The sequence below is a fragment of the Neospora caninum genome, chromosome V (genome assembly GCF_000208865.1).
Source record: "Neospora caninum Liverpool complete genome, chromosome V".
NCBI classification, from domain to species: Eukaryota; Apicomplexa; class Conoidasida; order Eucoccidiorida; family Sarcocystidae; genus Neospora; species Neospora caninum.
The window spans coordinates 1,246,131-1,271,124 of record NC_018391.1 but is presented as its reverse complement, the minus strand read 5'-3'; the positions used below and the strand labels follow the sequence as shown (position 1 = coordinate 1,271,124).

The 24,994-nt window shown below is 53.5% G+C and overlaps 5 protein-coding genes across 5 annotated transcripts; 2 read left to right on the top strand and 3 right to left on the bottom strand.

Annotated features, from left to right (window-relative positions):
* Nucleotides 1–1,121: 1,121 nt before the first annotated feature.
* Nucleotides 1,122–1,922, bottom strand: NCLIV_013630 (conserved hypothetical protein; the record flags this gene model as incomplete). Its single annotated transcript, XM_003881554.1, has 1 exon — nt 1,122–1,922. The coding sequence occupies one exon, from the start codon at nt 1,920–1,922 to the stop codon at nt 1,122–1,124; it is 801 nt and encodes a 266-aa protein (XP_003881603.1).
* Nucleotides 1,923–3,129: 1,207 nt separating this feature from the next.
* NCLIV_013620 (Ubiquitin carboxyl-terminal hydrolase, related) lies at nt 3,130–6,712 on the top strand (the record flags this gene model as incomplete). The annotated part of the gene is made up of 6 exons (XM_003881553.1): nt 3,130–3,311; nt 3,680–4,042; nt 4,724–5,057; nt 5,401–5,519; nt 5,712–5,796; nt 6,551–6,712. 6 exons carry the CDS (start codon nt 3,130–3,132, stop codon nt 6,710–6,712), a joined length of 1,245 nt encoding a protein of 414 aa, XP_003881602.1.
* A 1,191-nt stretch (nt 6,713–7,903) lies between these two features.
* NCLIV_013610 (Ubiquitin carboxyl-terminal hydrolase, related) lies at nt 7,904–12,206 on the top strand (the record flags this gene model as incomplete). Its single annotated transcript, XM_003881552.1, has 6 exons — nt 7,904–8,228; nt 8,504–8,811; nt 9,293–9,544; nt 10,030–10,293; nt 10,909–11,090; nt 11,630–12,206. 6 exons carry the CDS (start codon nt 7,904–7,906, stop codon nt 12,204–12,206), a joined length of 1,908 nt encoding a protein of 635 aa, XP_003881601.1.
* Nucleotides 12,207–13,761: 1,555 nt separating this feature from the next.
* NCLIV_013600 (conserved hypothetical protein) lies at nt 13,762–18,566 on the bottom strand (the record flags this gene model as incomplete). The annotated part of the gene is made up of 5 exons (XM_003881551.1): nt 13,762–13,904; nt 15,278–15,368; nt 16,250–16,363; nt 17,058–17,188; nt 18,539–18,566. 5 exons carry the CDS (start codon nt 18,564–18,566, stop codon nt 13,762–13,764), a joined length of 507 nt encoding a protein of 168 aa, XP_003881600.1.
* A 1,052-nt stretch (nt 18,567–19,618) lies between these two features.
* NCLIV_013590 (conserved hypothetical protein) lies at nt 19,619–20,071 on the bottom strand (the record flags this gene model as incomplete). The annotated part of the gene is made up of 1 exon (XM_003881550.1): nt 19,619–20,071. One exon carries the CDS (start codon nt 20,069–20,071, stop codon nt 19,619–19,621), a length of 453 nt encoding a protein of 150 aa, XP_003881599.1.
* Between the last annotated feature and the right edge of the window lie 4,923 nt (nt 20,072–24,994).

Here is a 24,994-nt window from a genome sequence, read left to right as displayed (position 1 = left end):
AAAATGCATTTTAAAAAAGGAAGTCCCACCATGAAGAAACCAGTAACCACTCCCAACACACACGCAGCTGGCAAGACACGGGCCGCAGAGTGGGGACACGGCTGATCATCAACACCTTTGGTACGCGAAGTGTGTCAGATAAACTTCTTTAGATCCCTTTATGGAAAAACTCCCAAACTGTTCAAGTCAAAACGCGGGAGGCTACCTCAAACTCCAGCAACGGAAACGACATATCACACGAAATATCATCGTGCACAACCGATGGGAACAAGCCCCGCGGGGATGCCGGCTACCGACACGCGTGCCCGAGACTTTGTGCCCGCATCCCATCGGTAGCGCTGCATAAACAGGGACGCCTCAGAAACGCAAGTTGCCAACTTAGAGGATGAGCCACCATATTCCAGCTTCCCTTTCAATATAGATATCGGTCGCATTTGAGAAGACGGGGAAAAGCACTGCATTCTCACGAAGCGTGACCCCACCGGGTTCGCCTCAGCTCGAGAAAGCGACGAAACGAAATCCACTGCAGACACCTCCGTATCGACACAGCCGCGCGGAGGCTGCTCTCCAGCTTTCAGTGGAACAGCCGACGCATTTCTCCGACAGAATGTCCAGTTTTTCACAAGGTAACCGCGACGTACAGTTCCACCTAGGTACACGTTCAACGGGTCTGTCGCCGGGACACGGTATGGGCAAGCAAGAACGAACGCCGCTGCCGCCCGCTTTCGACAAACTTTTTCTCAACACCAGGTGGAACAAAGCTGCACGAACAAGCATACTGTGCCTCGGTGAGGAATTCCGTTAAGGCTAGCCATCGAGAGCATACGCGGTGGACACCACCAGCCTTTCGACTCCGAGGACACCATGCGACAGTTCGCTCACGTCGGGAGGCCTCGACAGTACATCCGCGAGGCCTCGTTGGCGGGGGCAAAGTGACACGCGAGTCTTGTTTCTTAGCACTTGACAGATGCAGGATGTTGTCCAGCAAGAGAACTGTTCATCCGCCCTGCCTGCAATAGCAGATTCACGGCTCCACAGAACTCGAGGGTTCGTCACTGTTCCGTGACTCTCCCATGTACGAAGTGGAGCGAGTGTGCACCTTTGATGTCCGCGCACCTTTTCTAGAAGAACATGTCGAAAAAAGACAAGTCCGGGATAGGGATTTTCTCCAAGGCCACGGATAGCGCCACCAGGAACATGCTGATGAGGTTGACTTCCTCGAGATTCGCCGAATCAAACAGCCACATGGCCCCCCTGCGTTTCGTGGTGCCTAACTCTTCGGAAACCCGGCGGCGCAGATGTCTGGACCCGCCCTGTTGGTTTTCCTCGGCGCGGCGGGCGCCGTTCGTATCCTCGCCGACGGCTGTTTCTCCTCCAGCGCCTCCACCTGCGGTTTCCTCTGCCTGATCTTCCACCACGGCTTCCTTGAACTGGGCTTTCAGCTCGGAAAACAGAGCGTCGAGCTCTTCTCTCGAGAGCGTTTGGTCTTTGTCGCCGGACTGTTTTTTCCACGCCGCCTTGAGCATTTCGTCAAACTCCCTGTCGAAGACGCCAAAGACACTCTCTGCGAGTTTCAGGTACCGCTCCACTTCCCAGAAAGCTGGGTCCACGAACAAACGGTGTGTCGGCTCCTCATCCTGTTCGCCGGACGAGGGCTCGTAGGAGGCGAAGTAGGCATCCGTTGTAGACAGGCTGTCCGACGGAGACTTGCCACTCGTTGCCAGTCCGTTACTCGACTCCACTTCGGCGCCAAGTGTTACCGGGAGTCTCGCGCAGCTGAGCGCCAAGACCACAGAACACAAGGAAACGAGCGCACGCTTTCCAACGCGTGGCTTCTCCTTCGTGACGCGCGGGAAAACCGCGACAGCCTCCGACCCAGCAACGCGTCCGGCGAGCCGGAGAGGGGTTCGCGACTCCCACATCGGTGCTGCTGCTCGTGTTTGACAGGTTCTGGAGAAGGAGACGGTCTTTTCCCCGAGAGTGAAACTGGGGCGTGGTCTGCTCGACGAATCGCGTTCTCGCGCCTCGGATTTCTCTCGGTTCGCGTCCGGGTACGCAACGCAACCTGCCAGGGTCGGTGGCAAGAGAAGGGAGAGGCGTGTGGGCCTCGGGGACTTTGGCACAGAGACTTGCACACGGAAAACCTGCCAAGCGGTTAAAGACACAAGATCGATCCGCCTCGGGAAGTACGTATCGCTCAAAATTCTCTTTTCGCGACGGAATCGCTTCGTCCACTTGCTTTTCCTCTCGTGCCCGGCGGCCAGACTCCGCGGTGAACGACGCCGCAACCGGAGGGAGACAGGGTATCTCCGATCGGGTTCCGTGGCATGTGATGCGCCGCCCCGCGGAGAACCCGCACTGCGCTCCTGTTGCCCCGCTGTCTCTGCCTGAAGTTCAGCGGCGGGTAAGAACCGCTTTTGCGCCAGCCCAGGACGGTGCGTTCACCGCCTGCGCCTCCGGCGAAAAACCGAGGGCGGTTGCCCGTCGCTTTTCGTCGGCCGGAAGGACCGGAGCGAGTGCGCGCGTGTCTGGGCTGTTTCCTCTTGGCGGATCGGGCGGGTGAGAGGCCATGGAGACCGCGCGCGCACGCTGCAGTGCCTTGTTTCTGAAACAGAGGGCGAGTCCGAATGCATGTAGCGTTTTTGCGCATGCGTGGCAACTGTCGTACATCTTCAAAGCGGATGGCGGGACGGCTGTAGAATCGGTGTCTCGCGTTGCGTGGACGAGCTCACTCTGTAGTGCAACCGTATCCGAATTTGCCGTTATCTTTTTGCTTCGATCGGTCTTTCGTTTGAGCAGACGGCATTTGTGTCGCTGGGACAACATCGCTTGCGCTAATTTTCGGCGCTGGCCGCTTCCGGGCGAGCGTTTCGAGGAGCAGGCACGGATGCGTTCTGTTGGCTGTGGCAGCGAGCAATCAAAGGCGTTTTCGTTCTGCTTCAGTCGACCAGGAGTACTGCGGAGTGCCGGGAAGGCGAAAAAACTGACGAGGACTCTACCTCTTTTCGTCGAGGCCGCGCCGTTCTGTGACAAGACAGCCACCTGTGCGTGTCGCGTTTGTGCGCGCGGTCGCCGTTTCCCCCGCGATTTCCCGCATTTCGTCTGCTATCTCCAACTCACCGCTCCGCCATGGCCGGCGCGCAGAGTGCAGGAGAGGCTACTCTCCCCGGCTCGCCGTTCTTTGGAGCCTTTGCAGAAACGGCGCCTCAGGACGCAACAGAGGAAGTTTTGAAAGAGCTCCGGACCTTGCTGGGCCAGGCGCGCGTGGCCACTTGCATGGACACGGTGGTGAAAACGCAGTGTACATACAGGTGACGGACGGCACTCCTATCACTCTAGGCACGCTGTTGGCTGCACTCTCACGCGCCAGTCTCGCACATTTCCCACTCTCGAGCGAAATGCACCCGGTGGAAGGGACGGAAACTTCGTGGGCAGGAAGCAAGCAAAGACACAGAAGCGACGTTTCCGCGGAAAAATCTTTCCGTGGCACAGATGGTGACTCGCAGTGACGCGAGACTGGAGAGGGGGGATACGTCTGACCAGAGGAACCCAGAAGCGGAGGATTCGTTAGACACGGAGAACGCCAACCGACGTAGATAGGTGCGAACAAGTGTGTGCCTGTGCCAGCCTCCTCCACTGTTACGTGCATCCGCGACTGTGCTTTCGCCTGTCTTTTCAGCTTGGACAGCCCGCTGTCACCGTGCGGCCTGTTTGTGAATTTGTCAACTTTCTTCGCGGCCTCCATCGACGCCCTTCCCCTGGACTGTGTGCTCACCAAGGAAACAGCGTCAACCCAGGCGACCTCGCGTTCCGCCTCTGCTGCGAAACAAATTTGTCCTCGACAGCGCTTGTATCTCCACGTTTATTCGAAAGTCGACGATGAGCAGGCCGCGAAGATACACCGGAAACTCCATGAAGCGGAAGGGCGAACTCCCGATGCGAAAGACCAGGCTCTTCCCTCCCAAGACGAAGCAGATGTCGCCGCCGAAGAGGAAAGAGCATCGGCACAGCCGCACAAACTCGCTATCAACGTGGAAGGAGGGTAAGCAGGAACAATGGGGGGCGATCAAGCAAAGTTGAGAGAGGCGCGGAGCTCGAACCCAATGGTGCACGAACACCTGCATACACAGAGCAAGCGCAGGGACGCGAGAGAGACACTGGCAAGAGGGAGCAGAAACTGCGACAGGGAGGGCGACACCGGCTGAAGAGACCCAGACACAAAATAAAAAAGACAAAAGCGTAGGAGAACCGAACACAGAGCGAAGGAAAGCGGAGACGGGCGGGAGACGAAAGAGAGCAGAAGCGGTAACCGGGGAGTCGCCGAACTCTCGACGCAACAACGGGCGGATGCCCCGAAAGCAAAGCACATGTGTGGCCGTTTCATTCGTCACGCTTTTTTCTCGGGAGCAGACGCTGCAGAGATGCTTCGAGTTTTTCGTGTTTTTTTTAAGCTCCGTCGCTTCAGCCGGTTTGTTGACTCTCCTCCCCGATCTCCGCTTCTTGACGGAGCCGCAGATCGCCTTGTCTGCCTCTCGCCGTGTGTGCATGTCGATGTCCGTGGCGAGTTCTCCCCGTTTTCGTTTTCTCTCTTCATGCGGCTTTCTCGTCGCCTGCCTCGCTCGGGTGGTTCCCTGTCTCGCCTGTGATATCTCCCCGTCCGTGTCCGCGGTGCGCATGCCTCTGCAAAGATCCGCAGCTGTCTTTTCTGCTCGTCGCTCCTCAGTTTCCAGATCGAAGAGAACAGCGGAGACGCGTGTCCAGAAACTCTCAGCAACACGTTTGTTTACTCTCTCGCGCTGCTTCCGCCCGTCCTCGAACTGCCGCCCACGAGCTACCGCTCCACCTACCTTGCCGCTGCGTCTCCGGCGCCGGACGCTCAAGCAGCTGCGAAGGCACAGGAAACCTGGGAAAAGAGCGTCTTGCGGCAGCTGAAATTTCTGCAAATCAACACGGTGCCCGAGGCCCTCCGAGCAGCCTGCCAAGCGCTGATCGAGCATCGCGGATTCGGAGGCGGCGCTGCCTCAACTGCCATTGGCGCGTGGGAAGAAGAACTGAAGGTGAGCAGAGCAAAGTGCCCCAGACGCACACACACGTTTCAAGGCGAAAAAACGTTCTCCAGTCTTCTGGCTACAGAGACGCAGCGACTCCCCACCCTTTGAACGCTCGTTGTTTCCTTTCCTAGTTGAGGATCCGGTTCCCTTCTGACTGACAAGATCGTCGGTAGAAGGCTCACATGGAAGGAGACACCCAGGCTGAGGGAGAGAGACGAGGGGAGACCGGACCCGGCAACCGAGGCAAGAACTGCCGGGTCGTTTCTCCTGTTTGCCGCGTCCCTTTCTCTTCTCAAACACCTTTGTGCGCCTGAAACGTTTCTCTTTCGTCTGCGTTTTTACCTCCCAGCCGAGTCGCTATGCGGCAAATCTGGAGCAAGTGCCGCAGCCTCCGCTGGTGGGACCGACCGACTGGCGGTGCGCCGACTGTGGGGCGACAGCCAATCTGTGGCTGAATCTCTCTGACGGGTAGGTGAAGACGCGGGGGACAAAGAGGACTTGCCAAGCAGCGCATGCAGTTTCTCGACGAGGAGACACCCAGACGGGAACGCGCCTTTCGCGGAGCGCACGGGCTGCTAGAAGGTGGCAGCGGGACAGGCTGAGAAAACGAGTTTTGACGAGGGAAAAGATCGCCCCTCGCGTGTCTGAGCGGACCTGCAGATACATTGGATGTGGCCGAAAACTCTACGGCGTCGGAGGAGGTTGCGCAGACGGACGGGAAGGAGCAGCGATCCGCCACTTTGAGGTTCGTTTTTCTGCGGGGCTCGCCTCTCTCTCGAGAGCGCCGAGCTCCTTCGTTTAGAGAGATGTGTGCCGTCGGAGCATTCGAAAACAGAGTGATATTCGTAGATGTCTCCACCCCAAAATCTCCGTATGTAGCCGTATATATACACCTAGTCGCAGATCCATATATATACCTTTCCCACTCGATCTATATCATGGTATCGAATTCTCGTATCTCCCTGTGCATAATCTACGTACTGGCATGCGGCACCCGTACCTAGATATCTGTAACGACATATACCTATATATATATGTATGTATGTATGTATGAATGAATGAATATGTATGCATGTATGTATGTATGAATATGTATGCATGTATTTCTATCGTTCGATCAACGTCTACAGAACTGGGCCTACTGGGTAGACACACATCTGAGTGCTTTTTTCGGCATGCATCCACAGTTTGGCTACAGCCCCATTTTTGGTTCTTGGGTGGGCGAGCCGCACGCTCCGTGCGCAGTCCTCTCTCGAGTTGTTGCGTTCGGCGTATTCAGAGCCATCGGTGCAGTTTCCCCCGTTTTTTTGCCAGCGTTCGTCGTCACGAGACGCTTCCGCAGGCTCTCGTGGTCCAACCCCCAAATGCAGACATTTTCACCTCTCCAAATGCGTCTGCCTCAATTCCCACGTGAGGGCCTGTCGCGACACAGAGGTGTCTGCGCGTGTCTGTGTATATGTCTGTGCACGTGGAGAATGGAGAGTTGATGTGTTTCGCAGGAGACTGGCCAGAAATACCCGCTGATCGTGAAGCTCGGTACCATCACGCCGTACTCGGCCGACGTTTACTGCTACGCCCCCGACGAGGACTGCACAGTCTTGGACCCGCACCTCCCCGAACACCTCGCGCACTTTGGAATCAACGTGCAACAGGTGCGGTGAAGAGTGGACGGAAGCGACAGCCAGGAGAACCGTTCTTGCGGAGTGACACAGAAGAAAGTCGACTGGGACAGTGCCACCCCCCCCCCCCCCTGCTACACCCCGGGTCCTCTCTGTTCCCTTCTTTGCTTTGCCTTCTCTCTGTTTTCGTCTCGTTCTCGTTTTTCTGTTTCCCCCCGTCTCCCTGTGCTTGCGTTTTCCTTTTGTCTCTGTTTCCGAATTGCCGTTCGCGGCTGCGAGTTGTGTCTGGTGTTCGCTGTATCCCCGGTTTTTCTAACCTTCGACGGCGCGTCTCTCAGGCGCGAGGGCCCTCTCGTTCCTTTTCTGTGCGTTCCGATGAAACCTCCTCAGCTTACCAAGACGGAGAAAAGCACAAACGAGCTCGCCCTCGACTGGAATGTACGCCACGAGTGGTCTCGCGCCATGGAGGCAGACCGTGAGCTCGTCCCCCTCAACGGCGCAGGCTGCGTCGGTCTCCGGAACCTCGGAAATACTTGCTATGTCAATGCGGTTCTGCAGGTACACCCCACAACGGCTTCTCGTCTCTGCTCTTTACACTTTTCTCATTCCTGTCTCACCGTTTTCCTTTCCTTTGCGTCTTCGTCTCCTTCCCGTGTCTCGTCTCGCTTCTCGTTTCCTGGGGTGTTGGATGCGGGAAAAGCGTCACGACCTACCGTGAGCGCGTGCTGCTCGACGGCTGCACGGCTCTCGTCTCCGACTTGTGGCGTGCCTCGTTTTCCCACTTGGAAAGAAGTTCGCGCCTTTGGGACGCGACAGCCGTTCACCTGTACTTTCAATCAAGACCCATCATTCAAAAGAGAAATCTAGGGTAGTTCACGCGAAGTTTGTCGCCTCCCACAGGGGTCGAGCTGTGCTTGCGTTCCCTCAGCCGCTGAGCGTGCGGACTTCAAGTGACCGTTGTCTTGGGCACCCCGACTCCCTCTCAGCGGGTTTCGGAAGCCCAAGAAACCTCACACTCTCGTCTTTCCTCATCCCACTTCAAACCTTTTCTCTCACGGCTTCGTTCCCTCTTTCTCTTCCTCTGTCTCTGTCTTCCCTCGATCTTCCTCCATCTCTATCTTCTTCCATCTTTATCTTCCTCTATCCGTATCTGCCCCTATCCGTATCTGCCTCTATCTCTCTGTCTTTGTCTCTCTCTCTCTGCCTCGATGCGTCATTTTGCGTCCGGTTTCGATGCAGACTGTTCTTTCTGTTCCGTTTGGGCCTCAGGTTGTAACGTCTCTTCCGCTGGTTCGGGAGAAGTACGTGGCTCTGCTGCCTGCGCTTCTCGTTTCTCTGTCTGCGTCTGCGGGCATGCCGACTGCGGATTTCCTTCTCCGGCAAAGCGCCCTCGCGGCCGCGCTTCAGTCGCCGCGCTACCGACTCCAGCACGCGCGGCGTAGGGCCGCGGTGTTGAAGAAAGTTGCGCGCGCGGAGCGAGGCAACGGAGACGCCCTCGAAGAGACAGATGAAGTGCACGCCTTGGAGCACAAGATCGCCGATACAGACGCCGCAAAATGTCAGCGAAAAGACACAACACCACAAAAGAGACAGGATACACGAAACGAACCCCGAAACAACACAAAACTGTATATATATATATAAGATGAGGTATGTTTGTGTGCTTGTACGGCATGAGAGGCATATACACAGATCGTGCATTCGCAGCGCTCGATACGTTGCGTGGATCTGTTTTTTTTCGTCGCCAGTGCGGGTTCTGCATGCAGAAACGCCCAGGTTTGGAGGTGTTCTGCTTTGAAAAACACGTGCGAGCCTGGCGCGCTGTGCGTGTAGGTCTGGCGTATCTGGAGACGGACAGCGTGACGCCTCAGCTGTATCGACACCTGGTGGGAACGCTTCATCCGGAATTCGCGTCCTCGCACCAGCAAGATGCAGAAGAGTTTTTCTCTCTTCTCCTTCAGTGGCTGGAGGACCGAGACCGCGAGGCGGCGACGCGCGTCGAGGAGGCCCGAGAGCAGCTGCGGGCCGCGCAGAGCGGCGCGGCGGAGACAGTTGTTGCTACAGACTTCACAGAGCACGACGTTGCATGCGCAGAAAATGCGCTGAAAAGAGCCAAGATTGAGCAACTCTTCACCTTCGCCGTGAGTCGTAACTTCCGCGGGCGGAAAGAAGGGAACAGATGAGAAAAGAGAGGGTGGCGGGGTGGGAGATTTCCACGGGGGGCGGGGGAACGCCGAGAGTTTTGACAGCTGACTGCGAGCTCACCGGACGGGGAGACCAAGGAGCGCAGCTGCACAACACTGCCAGAGAAAGTCCGTGGCAGAAAAACCCCCGGAAAGGACACCTGCAGATTTAGAGACCGCCGGGGACGATGTCGGCCCGGGTACGGAGAGAGAGAAGGCGGTTTTGACCGCGACGCGCCATCGAAACAGCTGGACCGTGCATGCAGTATACATGTGGCCGTGCATGTGATCGCATGCGCCTGTGGTCCCACATTAATATATGCATATATATATTATATATATATGAGGACAGAGATGTGGGCACAGACTGATCACTCTTTAGGTTCATGCGCTTTCTGCTTAGGTGAGATTTTGTGTTTTGTGTCTGTGGTGTGTGCAGGTCGAGCAGCGCATCGAATGTGCAGAGACGAAGCAAGTGCGGTACTCGTACACTCGGCAGCAAATTCTCCCCCTTCCGGTCCCTTTGGATCCGGAGATTCAACAGCGCTTCGAGCGCGAACAGCGCGAACACGAAGAGGCGGAACGCCGGTCGAAAAAGCGACAGAAAAAGAAAGAAGGTCCAGGGATCGACAAGGAACTGGAAGACCGTTCTTCGCCAGAGTCCACAACCACTGTCAGCAGTGAAAATGGGGTACACACAAGAAAAACCCAAAGCTCCCAAAACCGCGGGCATATTTACATTTATTTACACTATAAATCAGTGTAAATATATACGTATATCTATCTATCTATATATATATATATATATGCACGTGTTACATATGCATATTAGGGTTTTGAGTCAAATACATATGCATATCCGTAGGCACGTATGCGCATGTATGTATGGGTTCTATGGATATCTATGCATATATATGCATGTGTATGTGTATGCATGTATGTATGTATATATATATATATATGTATAGCCGGCGGATGTGGATGACTTGCAGGTACATGCATGTAGAGATCTAAGCTTGTGCAGAGCCGTCTGCGTGTCTCGGTGGTTGGGCCGTTTTTTAGCAGGATGGTGTTTTTTTCGGCGGAGGCGTCAGCCGTCAATTTTGAAGAGGCCTACGGGGATGGCCGGAGGCACCTTTTTTTTGTCGCCTTCTCTGTGTTGTGCATTGCCTCTAGGCGGGGAGTTCTTCGCCTGGAGGCGCGGAAGCGTCGTGCCCGCCTCCTCCGGAGCAACTTCCTTCCTTTACGCTCTCCGAGTGTCTAGACAGCTTTCTGTCTTCCACGCTTTTAAAGGATTTCTACTCGTCAGCGACAGGGAAAAAAGGCGAGGCCTCCAAGCAACTGCGGCTAGCCTCGTTTCCGCCGTACTTGATCGTTCAACTGAAGCGCTTCTTTGCAGATCAAAACTGGCAAGCTAAGAAGCTCTACTGCCCCGTCTTGGTGAGTCTGCATCTCCTCTCTTTTCCTCGTGAAAGATGCCATGTCGACGCTTCCTCTCGAGCTCTCTTCATCGCCCCATCGCGATTCCTCTGTTCCTCTCGCGCCTGCTTGAGGCGCTTCTCGTGCGTCGTCTTCTTTCGTCTTCCAGCCTTTTTTGCGGCGAGTACCGCGGGTTCCTCCAAAGAGCCTCAGAGGCGCGTAGAACGCGTCACACGACTTGTCGCCTTCAGACAAAAAGGAGAAACAAAAAGGATGCCTACACAGCTATCTCCGTACGTGTGTGTGCATGCAACCAGGCGCTTGATTACATAGCTGTGGGCGTGCACACATATTCTTCACACATGCAGATGTTTTCGCTTATGCGCTACAGATTAGGCTTACACCGTGGCACGCATATACGTTTGTGCACGTTATGCCCGTCCGGAAACATGTTAGCACATGCATTTGTCGTTGCTGGGGGCCGAGAAGAACGTGTGCACGCGTTCTTCCAGTTGAAACATGTGTTTTGTGTCGGCGCGTCGATCTCTGTACCCAGGGGAGGTCATTTCTTCTTCGTACGCAGAAGCATGCAAACGTCTTGGCGCCAGCTGACACGCATGCACTGTGCGTTCTCAGGTTCCCGAAGAATTGAGCATCGCCGAGGCACGAGGTTCCGGTCTCAGAGAGGGCGAAGTGGTGATGCCCGAGGAGTCGAGTCGGCGACCGTCTGCAGGCGAAGCTGCCGGCGCTGTCACTGCGTTTGACGAGGAACTCCTCACCACGCTGCAGTCCATGGGATTTTCGGAAAATGCGTGCAAGTAAGTCGAAGAGCTGCAGTCCAACTCGTAGTATATACTCCGCAGAAAAGGCTTATAAACAATCCTAAGCTGCAGACAAGCGATTCCCTCGGAAAGCCCCTTTCAGTTGTACAGGCCTAAGGATGTGCACTTTCCCGCCTCCGCACGCACCCTTGTATACCTCGCTGATGTTATCCTGCATGTGGGAGTCGGAGACGCTTTATTCATATATGTTTGCATAAATATATAAATATGTGCACCTTTCGCGTCATACACGTAGCCGTGCATGCTTGCTGGTTCCGTTTGAGGAGACCCTTGCTGTGCCGAGACGAGAAGCCGAGAGATGCCCAGGAATATCGGTTTGTATCCATATACGCATACACACACATAGATATATACGCATACGCATGTGCACACGCATGCGCATGTATATATATATATATATATACGCATATATATATACGCATATATATATAGGACTGTGCTTCTGTTTTTGGATTTTGATGTGGATGGAGGAGCACCACTGTTGTTTCCGGTGTTTTGGGGTTTGGATGTCCCAGGCGAGCTTGCCTGGCCGTTCAGGGCGGCAGTCCAGATGCATGCGTGGACTGGTTGATGGCGCACATGGACGACGCGGACGTGAACGATCCGTTGCGCTCTGAGTCGCCGTCTTCGTCTGGGACTGACGAAGCTGTCGCGATGATTTCGTCCATGGGCTTCACGGCCGACCAGGCGAAGGCGGGGCTGTTGGCTGTCGGACCTGGCGGCGACGTGTGCTCGCGAGCAGCAGACTGGCTGCTGAATCACATGGACGACTTGGACGCAGCCGTCTCGTCCGTGCTGGCCGAGACAGAGAAGACGCAGCGGGAAGCAGAGATGGAAGACGTGTCGGCGCTCACGCCGCTTGAGAAGGCTCGGCGGGGTTTGGACGACAACCCGAGTGGCCTATACAAACTCCACGGCTTTATCACACACATGGGGAAGAACGCCAACTCGGGGCACTACGTGTGTCACGTCAAGAGGGCGGGGAAACTCGTTCTTTTCAACGACGAAAAGGTCGCCGAAGCGGTGGAGCCGCCCATCGACCTTGGATACATCTACGTCTTCCGACGTTCAGATATCCCTGATGAGCCTTGAAGCCGCAGGTTTCTGCACTGCGGGGACCGCGCACTCCGCCAATCGAGCGCCACGAAGTTTGCACGTTTGTGCCGACCGTTTGGAACAGGAGGCCGAAGGATTTTGTGCCCAGAGGTAAACTGGAAAACGGGAGAACTCGGATTCGTCTGACGTGGTGTAGTGCTGCCGAGCAGGAACCGCGACTGGCAGAGAGACGCGTTTCCCGAGGAAAGTGACCGTTCGACGGTGACACAAGACCGCACACCCCCTTTGAACGCGCGCGCTGTGTGGCTGCAACCGGTTTCTCGTCTTTTGAATTCACGCCTGCTGGCCCGTCGCCCAAACAGGTGTGAAGGCGCGTCGAATACCCTTGAGTCGGGTGCTCGTGTGAAGGTAGCTGAATGCCAGTGGACGTTGTGATGAACTTTGTTGCACAGACCAACTGTGTGAAGAATCGTGTCTAGTGGACGGCTTGGCGTACGCCGAAAAAAAAACGAGAGCTGGGAAACCACCCTCGAAGATGCGCAGCTTAGGCAGAGAGACCCCGCAAAACCACTGCTGCTGACAGGCGAGGGGTAGGCTGCACACTGCCTTCCTCGAATCGAGTGTGCGACGAAAACAGACATTAGAAATAGGTGATCCCGACAGGACTGCGTCCAGTGATGATATTGAGAGTCTCCGTTTCTCCGGAAGTCGCCTGCTGGTCATTTTTGAAGCCGTCTCAACGAACTGTGTGTCTCGAGTCCGCAAGCAAGCGTCTCTCCCCACCGGGGTCTTTTTGAAGCGAAGCTTCGCCGATTGGTGTCCGTGTCAAAAGAAACGTTCGACACTAGACCCACGCGAGACAAGTGCGACACATCTACGCAACAGGGAATGGATCACAACTTTTGAATCGAACAGACATGCCTCCGAGAAGAACGAGATGTTTCATCTCGTTGCAAGGGTCGGCGCCGATAGCGATTAGAACGTGTGGAACGACGGCTGCGTGTATTCACACAGATTGCTCGCTTTTGCCCCGTGTGACAAGATGTGGTGCACAAGAGGGAAGAAACACGAAGCGGTCATGTACAGCTTGCGATTCCGCGAGCACGTACATATGTGCAACAAAAGGCGTACCAAAACGGCGGAACGGATTCCAGGCAGCCGCTTTTCCAGCTACCCTCTTTATTTCCTCTGTACCCCAGTGACCGAATGCGCGGCGTTTGGCGCGCTTTCCCGAGGACCAAACTGAACGAAAACAAGACATTCCAGGCGAGCCGGACTGCACACTATCTCATCCCTTTTCGCAAGACGAAAACATGATGACGTTGCCGACACATGAGCGATTCTGCAACTGTGCCAAGTCGATGTCCACGCCAGTTTCACGCTCCGCAACCGTCGTGGAGAGGTTGCCGACTCGATCCTATTCACCGCGACTCAGGTTGCGGAGAGGGTATCGGCACTCTAATTTGCCCCTTTTCAGGGCCGTACAAGAGATCCCGCAAAAGCATTTGTCCCGCCCCACCGTAAACCATTTCTTCCTTGGTCGCCCCGCCGCTCGTGAGTTTCGCTCTCTGCGCGGGTTCCCTGTGAAACCCTAGTACAGAGGGCACCTGTTGGCAGCAGCTGCAGATTTCGCGAGTTTTTGCAGTTTGAGGAGCTGTCCAACTTTTCTGTTGATCACGTGCTTCAACCTGAGATAACGGTCCTTTTCCAGTCGCCAATCAATGCGGCATGTCACTGCGCCACACGGAGTGCCAAAACACAACGGAACAGTCAACAGCCACACGGATGTGAAGAGAATTCGGCGGGGCGCGGTGGGATGATGTAGAGAAAATTAACTAGACACGGTGGGCTGTTGTGTTCGTGCCCCGCTAGGAGAGGATGCGCGATCAGGGGTAGCCTTCTGTGCATGGATGATGCTTCATCGTTTCGGGGTGAATGAATGAGACACTTGCCGGTACTGGGCATACCGTCGAAAGTTGGCGTATATTCTAAAAAGTTGTGTGCCGTGGTCGATTCCCACAGGATTCGGCTGACCAACTCGCTTTTCTCTCAAGTGACGAGGCCAGAGATGGACGTCAGCGTTCAGCAGGCAGATTTTCGGCGGACACACAGCACACCGCACCTGCACAACGGAAGGTTGTTTCGCTAGCAGTTTGCAATTTCGCATGCGCCTGAATCGCGTTGCGCCTATTTGGTTACCGGGAAGAGTTGGGCAGTGGCAGGCATCTTCGAGCACGCAGTTTCCTCCTGAGTTGTGCCTCTCGAGCAGAAGACGGTGTATGAGCTCGTCGACTGTAAAACTTTGCAGTCTCGAATCAAAGACAGTGTCGGTGTACTTGGACTCTTCTCGTAAACGTTGCAGCTGTGCGGAAAGAAACGGAGTCAGTCCACAACCACTGTGAAGTCCGCGCGTAGTCGCGAAAGGATTTCTTGTGTCTCTTTCTGAACGAAGGACGCTTCCCTTAACTCAGGGAAGCGGGGGAAAAGCGGCTGTGGCCAGCGGCAGAGGACTGGTCGAGATCTCCGAGACGAACGCCAACACACGGGGCTTACCATATGATGCAGGTGCATAGCGGCGTCATGAATCTCGACTTCCAGATTTCCTATAAGGCCTAACAGCTCCTGTCCTCCATGCTGAATCAAATACAGGCGTTTATACCCCGAGCCAGAACAGTTCAACACCAACAACACATGCATGGAGAGAGGGGTCAGCGTCGAATGAACAAACTGCATCAGTATCACAAGGACAAGGCAACAGGAGGAAACAACGAACGTGCATACACATAGATATATTGACATGCAGACTTCGACTAGTAATAAAACTGCAAAAATGGCGACGAAACCGTTGGCCGAAGCGATGTCTCATGTTTCGCACACAAAGGAGCGGAATAATGAGGAACATCCTGTGCCCAGCGGTAACGGACAGCTGGACGCGCCGTCAGAATGCTCGGCAGCCCATAAAAGACTTTCTACTCAAAAGACAGAGCCCAAAACTCGGATTTGTCGTGGCACTGTTCGCTTTTCGCCAACGTGATGATACTTCACCATTAGCTGCGCGGCAGCAGCAGAAGACTTGCTTGACATGACGGCCTGCTGTCTTGATTTACCTTGGCATTCTGCAGCGCGCCAGGTTTGATCAGTGTAGAGGTATCTGGCGGCGTGCTGAAGACTTCCGTTAAGAAAGACAGGATGCTTCGCCTACAAGGTGCGCGTACAGAAGAACAACTGTACAACATCTCGGGAACCTCGGTTGTAAATCCAGGACACGACAACGAACGGGGAAACGGTTGCTTCAAGAGGTACTCAGGCCTTGCACACTGCGGCGGCCGTTGCGCTACACGTAGATTGAGTTCCGCATCCTTCTTATTTGTGTCGACAAAAACAACCCATCCAACGAGCCGTCCGTAGCGCAACCACTGACCAGAGATGGCACGAATTCTTGCACTCCTGCGGTTACGGTAGTGCCTGCGAAACAGCGATAGCAATGATCGTGGGGGTTTCTGGCCCTCGAACGTTGGCTGCACTCTCAGCGACATGGTAGAAAAAACACATGCGTCGAGGCCAATCCAGGGTTGCGTGAGTGTGTCCTGGAGACGACGCTGCCTTTGGAAGCGACGGAGAGCTATCGCTACGCTGAAACACCACCGTGCAGAGTCGTGCCTTCCTCACTTCTCCATCAGGCAGTCCTTCAGGGCTGCGGCGAGTGTCTCAGCGCTGCCACGTGCTCGCCGGACTTCGCTACTCAAGGCGTCACACGCTCTTTGCGCTTCCTGGATAATGCGACGGCAGACAACTTCCAGGCGCCTGGCTTCTGGCTTCGTATCCACAAAACAGGCCATGGTCTCTTTAGAAAGATATCTGTGCCCCAGTGCGCCACCCGCTTGACATGCGCCCCTCGTGTAATACAGGATGTGATGATCGTCGCCATGCCGAGTCACAACCCCTCTTCGAAAGAAGAAACAGAAAAAATGTGTGGCGACAGTGACGCGCCACGGGTATTCCGGTTACGAGAGGCTACATCGCAGACCCTTCGGAAGTCAGGTCAAGGATACGCCCGTCCTCAAGAACGCTCTCCTCACATCCGCTCGGATCCTCTCTTCCTGCGATAGGCGTTGCAGCTTGCATTTGAGCTCGGACTTGTCGGCCTTGTAGGCGCGAGCCTGCTTGACGGCATTTGCCACGTTAGATTCCAGCTGCAAAACCAAACCAGGAAGTTTGGAGGATCGAATGCTGGCGACAGGAATGTAACACGAGCAAAATTGAAGGGAGTTTTAGACGTTAGAAAAGTGTCTTTCGGAGACATATGGACGCGTGCAGAAAAAACTAAAGCTCTGACTCCTGCACTGCGAGCACTGGTCTTCGGCAGCTGGGCTCAGAAACCCAGTTTTACTTGAACCGCGCGCATTTCTAGGTGCGCCAGTGTAACTGGACGACTAAAACGGACTGCTGACCTCGGCGTTTATGGAACGAAGACGACACAACTCTTCTTGGCTTCCTAACAGTTCAGAGGCCACCTGTTCCATCCTGGCCTGCAAGCTCTCCATTTCCTGGAAACAAGTCACAGCGTCTTCAACGTTGCTCATATCTGCTAATCGAAGATCCATCCTGTTGCGTGGGCAAAAGCTGTGTTCAACAGTTTGTGGGTGCGCCACACTGTCAGATGTGAAGTCACAGTGATGCCTACTGTGTCACCGCAGAGATAACGATGGCGTAACAATAATTCCGGTTTAAGTCCAGAAAAACGATGAGCAACCCACATTCCCGAGGTCCTTTGAAAGAAACACAGATGCTCCAGGAACTCCTTTTTGAACAATGGCGCTTCTGCCGGCACTGGGGTAGAAGGTTTCAAGCGTATCGCGTTCCGTTTTCTGTATAACGCCGACACACCAGTTGAAAGTTCCTGATGCGGCAGGCGTGCGCCTGCTCTTGCTCTTCAAGGGCCACCTCCAGAGCTTCTTTCTCGTCAGTGATCCTCTTCACCATTTCCTGAGCCGTTTGAAGGGCCTCGGAGCAGGCCTCTGGAAAAATAGCGCAACCGGAGCATTTTCAAAAACCATCTCTGGCTCTGGGCTGGTGAAGGCAGCACGGCATCTTTTGAATCACAACTCTCTCTGTTGCGCACTTGCCCGTCAATGAATCCGCCAAATTCAGAATTGGCTGATCCCACCGCTCAACTGTCATTTTCAGCGAAAGTACAACACAGATGACATGCCGTAAAAACACGTGGAATATATCCTGTAACTCACTGTGGGGTATTGGACTTTAGTATTTACTACTCTGTACGGCTGTGTAGCATAGAAATCAGATTGAGCACCGTTAAGATACTCACGTCAATAGACTCGTCCACCTACACGGTCCAAAAGCTACTCTTGTGGAAGTGAAGAATACAACCTAGAAGTGAGAGCCACGAGGTATTTGGGGCACAGCCTACATTCACAAGGATCGTTCCCAGAACTCGAAGTGCGAACCACTTTCATGAAAGAGTGACATTATGCAACCAGATTTACAACGTGGTCCACCGCCGTTGCGGGGTGTCTCGGTTTGGCTGTCGTTGTGTTCTGGCGCCTCTGCTTCTTCGTAAGCGATTCTTCTTGGGTGATGGTTTTTCAAAACCGTCCTTTCTGCCTTGCTAGAGATAGATGCTCTTTCCCTCTCAGACTAAAGTCGGACAGGCTTTTCAGAGACCATCAGCCTCTCTGCCCCGCTTCAGCAGGAAGGCACATAGTAAGCCGATGGCCCCAGTGGGATGAATCGACACCGAAGACTCAATGGTGGGCTAATTTGCCGAATTCCTGAAAAGCGCCCACCTGGTACCGCTCACCCGAGGAATCGCGGCAGGGTCTGGGGCAACATTTTCCCAGCGGTGGAGAGCAGCTTCGCCGATGGCAGTGCATTGCTTGTCTTCCTCATATGCTATTAAGAACCACTTTAGCTGGGATAATTTCCGTGCATGCGCATGCCAAACGGCGGTCACTATGAGGCCTGAACGTGGTAGGAGGGGGATCGGTGTTACGGGCCGATGGCCATTCGAGTTATGTTCGCGTGTCACAATGACATGTTGAGGCAGCCGAATGGAAGGCTGCCGCTCTAAACATTGTACAGCAACGAGGATATGTTACATGCCATTTAAATATCGTAGTGAGACTTTACTCAGTTTACCCACAGAGTACAGAAGCCCCAAAACCGTGGCCGAAGCGCATCTAACGCTATCAGCTTCCCGCAAACCAAGCCATTACCGAATCGACTTCGATCGCCAGTTATCGGCTGACTGCAAAAATACCTATTCTACAGTGGCGCATGCCTATGTGGCACCGGAACTATCTCAAATCCAGAGACGTCGGCGCCCAGCAAGGTGCATCACAACGTACTCTTGAGTTGAAGGATAAACCGACTCATTGTCTTCCAGAGGAAGGACTAACATTTTTCGCCTCGAAAAGACATCTTGAGCAGGTTACCGTATCTCCGCTTGAAACAAAACATCTCCAATTCGCAGCTTTTCAACAACACGCAATCGCACACCTCGTCGCCCTGTGTTAATAGGGAATAAATCAAGTTTCAGTTGGTTCACTCCAACGAGGGAAGTAGCTGGACCGCTTGCGATCACCCGGTGCATCCCTGTAGACCATTCAGGGAGCGGTCGATCTATCGTATACGCACACCGCGGCCGTCGTTTCTAAGTGGATATCCCAGAATCGTTTGATTACTACAGACGGTTTATCCTAGATCTTTACTTTTAGGGACAGTACAATTCGATAGGACCGTGCATATCCTACGGTTCCAGCCGTGTCAGATATTCAATCTAGGTTTTATGTGGTGTCAAGTCTCGAGGACAGACTCGGACCGGGTTCGCTACGTCAGTGTGACTGTTGTCGTGTTGCTCACGCGCTCAGCAACTGCGCCAGTGCAGTTTCGCTGGATCGGAAACATGCTGAAGAACTCGCACCTTCAAAAAGACTGACATGAGCCCTACGGCGTTTTCTCCTAAAGCGCCCGAGGTGCACGAAGGAAATATCAGCGACCACAAATACGGGAATGTATTTACTTTCTGGTGGGCTCAAGTGGAACTCGGAGACAATAACACCAAAACATGTTTTAAATAAGCTGGCAGCTGCCGGAACTGGATGCTTCGTGGTTTCTGAGAGAGCATGATGCAACTCAGTCTGATTTTGGGGTGCGAGCCCCTTCGTTGTAGACTCCATCAAGGTTCTTTCCCTCTGTTCCCCGTACTGACAGCGAAAAAAACTGTGAAATCATCTCTGGAATCCAGCACACGCGTCTTCGGCGGTTTGCGCCCTTAGGGCAAAACATCTTGAACGTTACTTTCGAGGTCAGAGAGAGTTTCATAAGTTCATTCGACACACAGATAGCGGATGCCAGTCCCAACCGATTAAAGCAATAAGCGGCGAGAGCCCTCGCTTGTATCAACGCAGATTTGTCACCTTTCCATATCAGAACAGGAAACCGAAACCAGGCATCCTCGGAAAGCCGCCAAAAATACCATAACCGCCATAAGGCATGAATCCTGGAAACCCTGCTCCGTAGCTGTAGTATCCGCCGTACGCAAATGCTTGATCACGTCGTCGAGTGCTCCCTTGTGGCAACCGATGGCCTGCGCCACTGCCTTGTGCAATTCCGTCTTTCTCCTGAGGCTCAACATCACCTTGTCCTGCAACCTCATTCTCCAAAACAGACGAACTGCGAGCCGTCAGAAAGGACTGTTGGTCGGCGGCAGGCTCTGATGCACTCGATGCTGTTTCGGATGATATTTGACAACGAGTCTCCGCTGCTTTTGTGTCAGTTGGCTCTCCAGCGCTGGCACTGCCGAGTGCCTCTATTGACTGCTGTGCCACTATCGTAATAAAACAAAGTGCAACGAACAGTGGTACCCTTCGGGACGCCATTGTCGCTATGCGCGGTTGTAGATCACTTGGAAATATTCACCGACGTGGGACAGGCTTGCACGGAAGAGGCAGCACACTTCCTCAAATGCTGTAGAATTGACAAAAAATATCTCTTGACAGCACCAAACGAAAATCCGACAGACGCTCCGTCAACAGCAAGTGAATGGCCAGAGCTGACATTCCACATTCCACAACGGAAAGCAACAGCCGATGCATGGAAGGCACCGACACGGTTATGCGTCTTGTCACAAAACAGGGCAGACGTCCTTCGAGCAAAAACAGAAGTGATCCGCTTAAAGGGACTATTTGCCAGCAGACAGGGTCCTCTGTGTTAGGTCTCCGGCTTACACCCGCGACACCCGCGCCTTCTCAAAAGGAAACACGACAGTGGCAGCGGACGATAATAAGTACATCCGGATTGAGAGTTGCACAGTACAACCCTGACACCCGCCTCTCTCCCGCCCTTGCTTCGCGCAGGCCGCCCACTAAACTCCGATACAGGGCACGTGGACGGCGAAAACGGTTTCTTCCCTTCACACTGACAATAGCATTCTGCGGATTATCTGCAGGTGGTACCCCGGTGACACCCAGCAACCAGGCAAATGGACGGGACTCGTTGCGTGTGCAGCCAAAATTGTTTCTGAGGCTCTCTTACCATCCTTCATTTCCTTGTGTGATAAGGTCCTCGCTGTGACGCATTCGTCTCGGTTTTTCTGTGGGTGCGCACTCCTTAGTTGACGCAACCGATGAGCCTTGACCATAGTATCAGAATGAAAGGCGTTGCGATGCGTTGTCCGAACGATACAAATACTCGCAGTGGCGAGAATGCAAGGAGTAGAAATGAAACGGCGTAAATGCTAACAACACTGGCGGACCACCGGATCGTCGAGAAAGTCAATAACGAGAAGCCCGGCCCTAGTCAGCAGCGGGGGTAAACACACCTCACAAAGATCATACTCCGTCACCCGCGGCTACACAGGAGCTAAAATTTCCCCGCACTGTTCTCGTCATAATTTTCTGAGCCTCCGCATGAGCTCTGTTCCAATGGAGCGTCATCTACACTGTTAACTCCGCTAGGCCTACTGCCCGCCTGTTGTCGAAGTTGTTCTGCACGGTCGGGTGTCGGGCCCTCAAGTCCCTTCCTACACTGATCTACGATCCACGTGATCTCCGCAGGATCTGGTTCCGCGACAACATGGGCGCCGTCATAGGTATGGATGCGCCGGGACGTCCGTTCAAAAAATCCATCACCTGCAGGATGCCGATTCACAAAAGGAAACAGGCAAAGAGCGGCTTCTCCTTGCTGATGCAGTAAAAGTGTCCATTCAGCACATGCATAGCCAAACACAAATCGAGTCCTGTCGCCCATGCATATTTGTGCCAACAGGGTTAAATATGCTCCTGCAGTTTCCCTCATCAACGTGCTACACAAGTTCACGTGGTGCAAACAATCCGGATGGTCTTCCTCACTTCCAATCCCCCGTACTGATGCCGCTCGTTGAAGCCATGGTAATGCGCATGAGAGGCACGTTCTCGGACATGTTGTGGAAATACCCTGACATTAGGTAGTTCTATGGCCTTGCAGCAGTGTGCGGAGCACTGGACTCTTGCCTCACCCGTATTGTACGTTCCATATGGAATGTTTTCTGCCTGTCCTTGGTTGGTTTGAAGGGCTATTCCTTGTGGTCGGAAGCCCCCAACCGTTTCAGCGTAGAAACGGCGGTCTTGTGGAATAATATACTCCCAGTTGTTCACCTTGTATTCCAAGTCATCACTGAATATGTACTTTCCATTCGTGGCCTTTCCCCTAATCCATGTCGCCTTGTATCTCCCTCCATTGGGATAGATAAGCTCGCCTACATCACACCATCATGGGAGTTGTTACATACTTCCACTGTACTGTTCTAACTGCCTGCACGTTGGGCGTGACGTCGCGAGGCAGCCGACACCTGGTTCATGCTTCGAGTAGCAGATCCACCGGAAGACGCATGTACTACCAGATTCGGTCGACAGTTCGGGAGTATAGGCGTTGTGTTTTGACGCCCGAGCCAAATGGGGGGGATTAGCTGAGATTGTCTCTTCCAGACTTTATTGAGGAACACTTGCGAAGCCATCTCAGAGGCGTGTCGATATGTGAGCAAACACATTACTATACAGTTAAAGGTCGACGCATACGCTGACATACATTCTGCGCCATCACTATATGTTTTGACTTCTGGTATTTAATTTTTTTGTGCGCCTTCGATGAGGCACTAAACTCATGCAAGTTTTCTACAGATGTACCGAGGTGGCCCCGAGGCATTTTACGCAAGGAATCATTTTGCTACAGAGCATGTTGAGCAAGCTCATCCGGCCAAGCAACATCTTCACACCTCTAGGGTGCCTGCTCTTCGGAGGGGCTAACGGTCTCTCTGCCTTGATGTGGGTGTAGCATCATTTGCTGGCTTTGAACCGCGGATGCAGCCAGAGTCGCGCATACCTTCTCCATGGAAGTCTCCTTTCCGAAATTGTCCCTCGTACACAACACCACTGGCAAACCTGTATCTCCCAGTACCCTCAAACCAGCCGTTCCGGGATTCTCCCGTGAACGTCGATCCTGTCCAGTCATTCCTGTGTTCCATGCTCCGCTGTTCGTCACCTTTTTCCTGTCCACCTGCTGGGAAAACTACAAGACCCTGACAAGTCACCAAACGACGCGCGGTGCGATATCAACCTGAGATGAAGAGAATACCTGCCTTTGGATTTTGTTCTGAAATGCTGAAATGGTTTGTAACGCTTCTACGTTACCGCTGAAGTCTGCAGGTGTATCTTTCTGCGTTTCCGATTGCGAACAACCTGCCCGATGGCACGCAGAAACTGTCCGTTGCATTTCACTGTTGCACTTAGGTACAAGGAGCCAATTACTTTCACACAGGATCATAAAACGCACATCGAAACCTAGAGATCGGAATGGACTGCAGGTTCCGTCGGGATTCCCTCTGCTGGTCGCATGCATGCATGCACGAAACTCGAGATCTCTACGTGTGCTGCGTACTGCGGGTTACGAACACCGTCTCGCCCCATGCAATTTTGCTCTGAAGAAATGCCACGTTACCTACTTTCCGTGTGACACATTTTCACCTATAGTGGCCTGATTACCGTGAGGGACCAGATGTGTAGAATCCCTGAAATTGTTTGTAGCGCATTCTCGTGTTGCCTGGTTGCAGCATCTTTTCAACAATGGTTTGTTTCGTGCATGATCACACACTGCCCAGCAACAACCATTGCTGATGCTATTTATGGAAGCCATCCCAAGACAATGTCTCCCGAAAAAGAAAAGACGTACACACCCATGGCACTACGGAAGATATACTCTTCTGTCTCGTGTTTCTGGCATGTACTTTTTGAAAAGGTCAAGCATTCCCAGCTGTAAGAGGTACTTGAAACCCAACTAAATACCCCAGAAAAGGACTTGTTGGTCTTCAGAAGGCCTCGTTTCCACAAGAAATTCTGTGCATTCTTCTGCGTACAGCTATCCATAAGGTGCGTATGAAAGGCAGAGTCATGCATTTGTCTTCCGACTTGTTTCAAGGCCTTGATGCTTTCTGCCTTTTCGGAGGTGTCGAGGGAATGTTGCGCTTGAAATACAGCATATAGGACACGCTCCAAGAGCATCAGGCTACAGGAACAGAAACAACGGTTTGTTTGAGTCTTACCGTTTTCTGATGGCTCTGACACGCATATGGCCACAATTGGCAAGACAAAGTGCAGACGTAGTGACGCTGGCTGCTGTCGAGATAGCCGGGGTGTGGCGATCACTGGTAGTAGAGTCCAGAATCAGCAGGCTTTACCGTAAACCGTAGTCATTACCTGAGCGCGCTGATCTTTGTCTGTAACGACAAGTAATGCAAGTTCATCTTCTTGAGTTCTGAGCGGTGTCGCCACCGCGAGGGGCACCTAGTAGCCCTGATCTCCGTTGCTGTGGAAAATAGGGCGGCAAAAAGTGGCTGTGGCGAACACCTGCGTGAGCCGTCGCTCTTTGTCTTTCCCGTCTCTTTCGTCTCACGGCATTCACGTTGTAGGTAACGAATACACGGAGATTCTTCGAAGACACTCCTTGGGAGCGCTTGCCGGAAGCTTGCGCAACGCAAAAAGCCAGATTCTCTGTTTTTCACTGTGTTTTGCGTCAATAAATAGACCACGGGATATGCAGCAAAGCAATAACAAAACTGGGGGTACGCGTCTCTTAGCCGTTATATCCAGGCGAAAGACCGCGTCTCCTGGTCGATCGCCTGACTGCGTAGGGACAACCCACTAGAATCGACGAAGTTGTGATTCCCAATAAAATGCGCGGGGGACAAGATGACGAGAAGCCGGCACGATGATGAGTCCTACAGTGGACGGAAACGAAGACATCCTTCCAGGAGACACGACAACTACGCAACTGGGGAGGTGGATTGGAAGAAGCGTAGCAAAAAGGACAGAAGGGACGACTTTCACGGCAGAGAGGACGGGGTCAACAGCACTAGGAAGAGGGATAGGAAGAGAAACGCTCGGGAAGCGGAATACGACAGACACGACGATGACCACCGATCCAGGTCCAGAAGTAGAAAACATCGAGATCTCGATCTGGAACTCGACGGTGAGCAAGTGACAAGCAATTACAGACTCTACGGAAGTTGCCGTGGCGGTCCCCCGCTACCAAACGCCTGGCGTTTTCGTTGAGACGAATGAAAAAAGAATGTCCAGAAAAGTTATAAGATAACCTTCCACAATGTCGCCAGTTGTAGTCTGTAACGGAGTCGTTGAGTGGCTATTCGTACGATACACTACTTGTGCATACACCGGCACTCGTGGGCCCAAGCGTTCGAAGCCAGCAATGGCATGCCAGTGTCAGAGTGACACATAGCGTGAGGAGAAATACAGCACTTTTGGTCTGGTTTC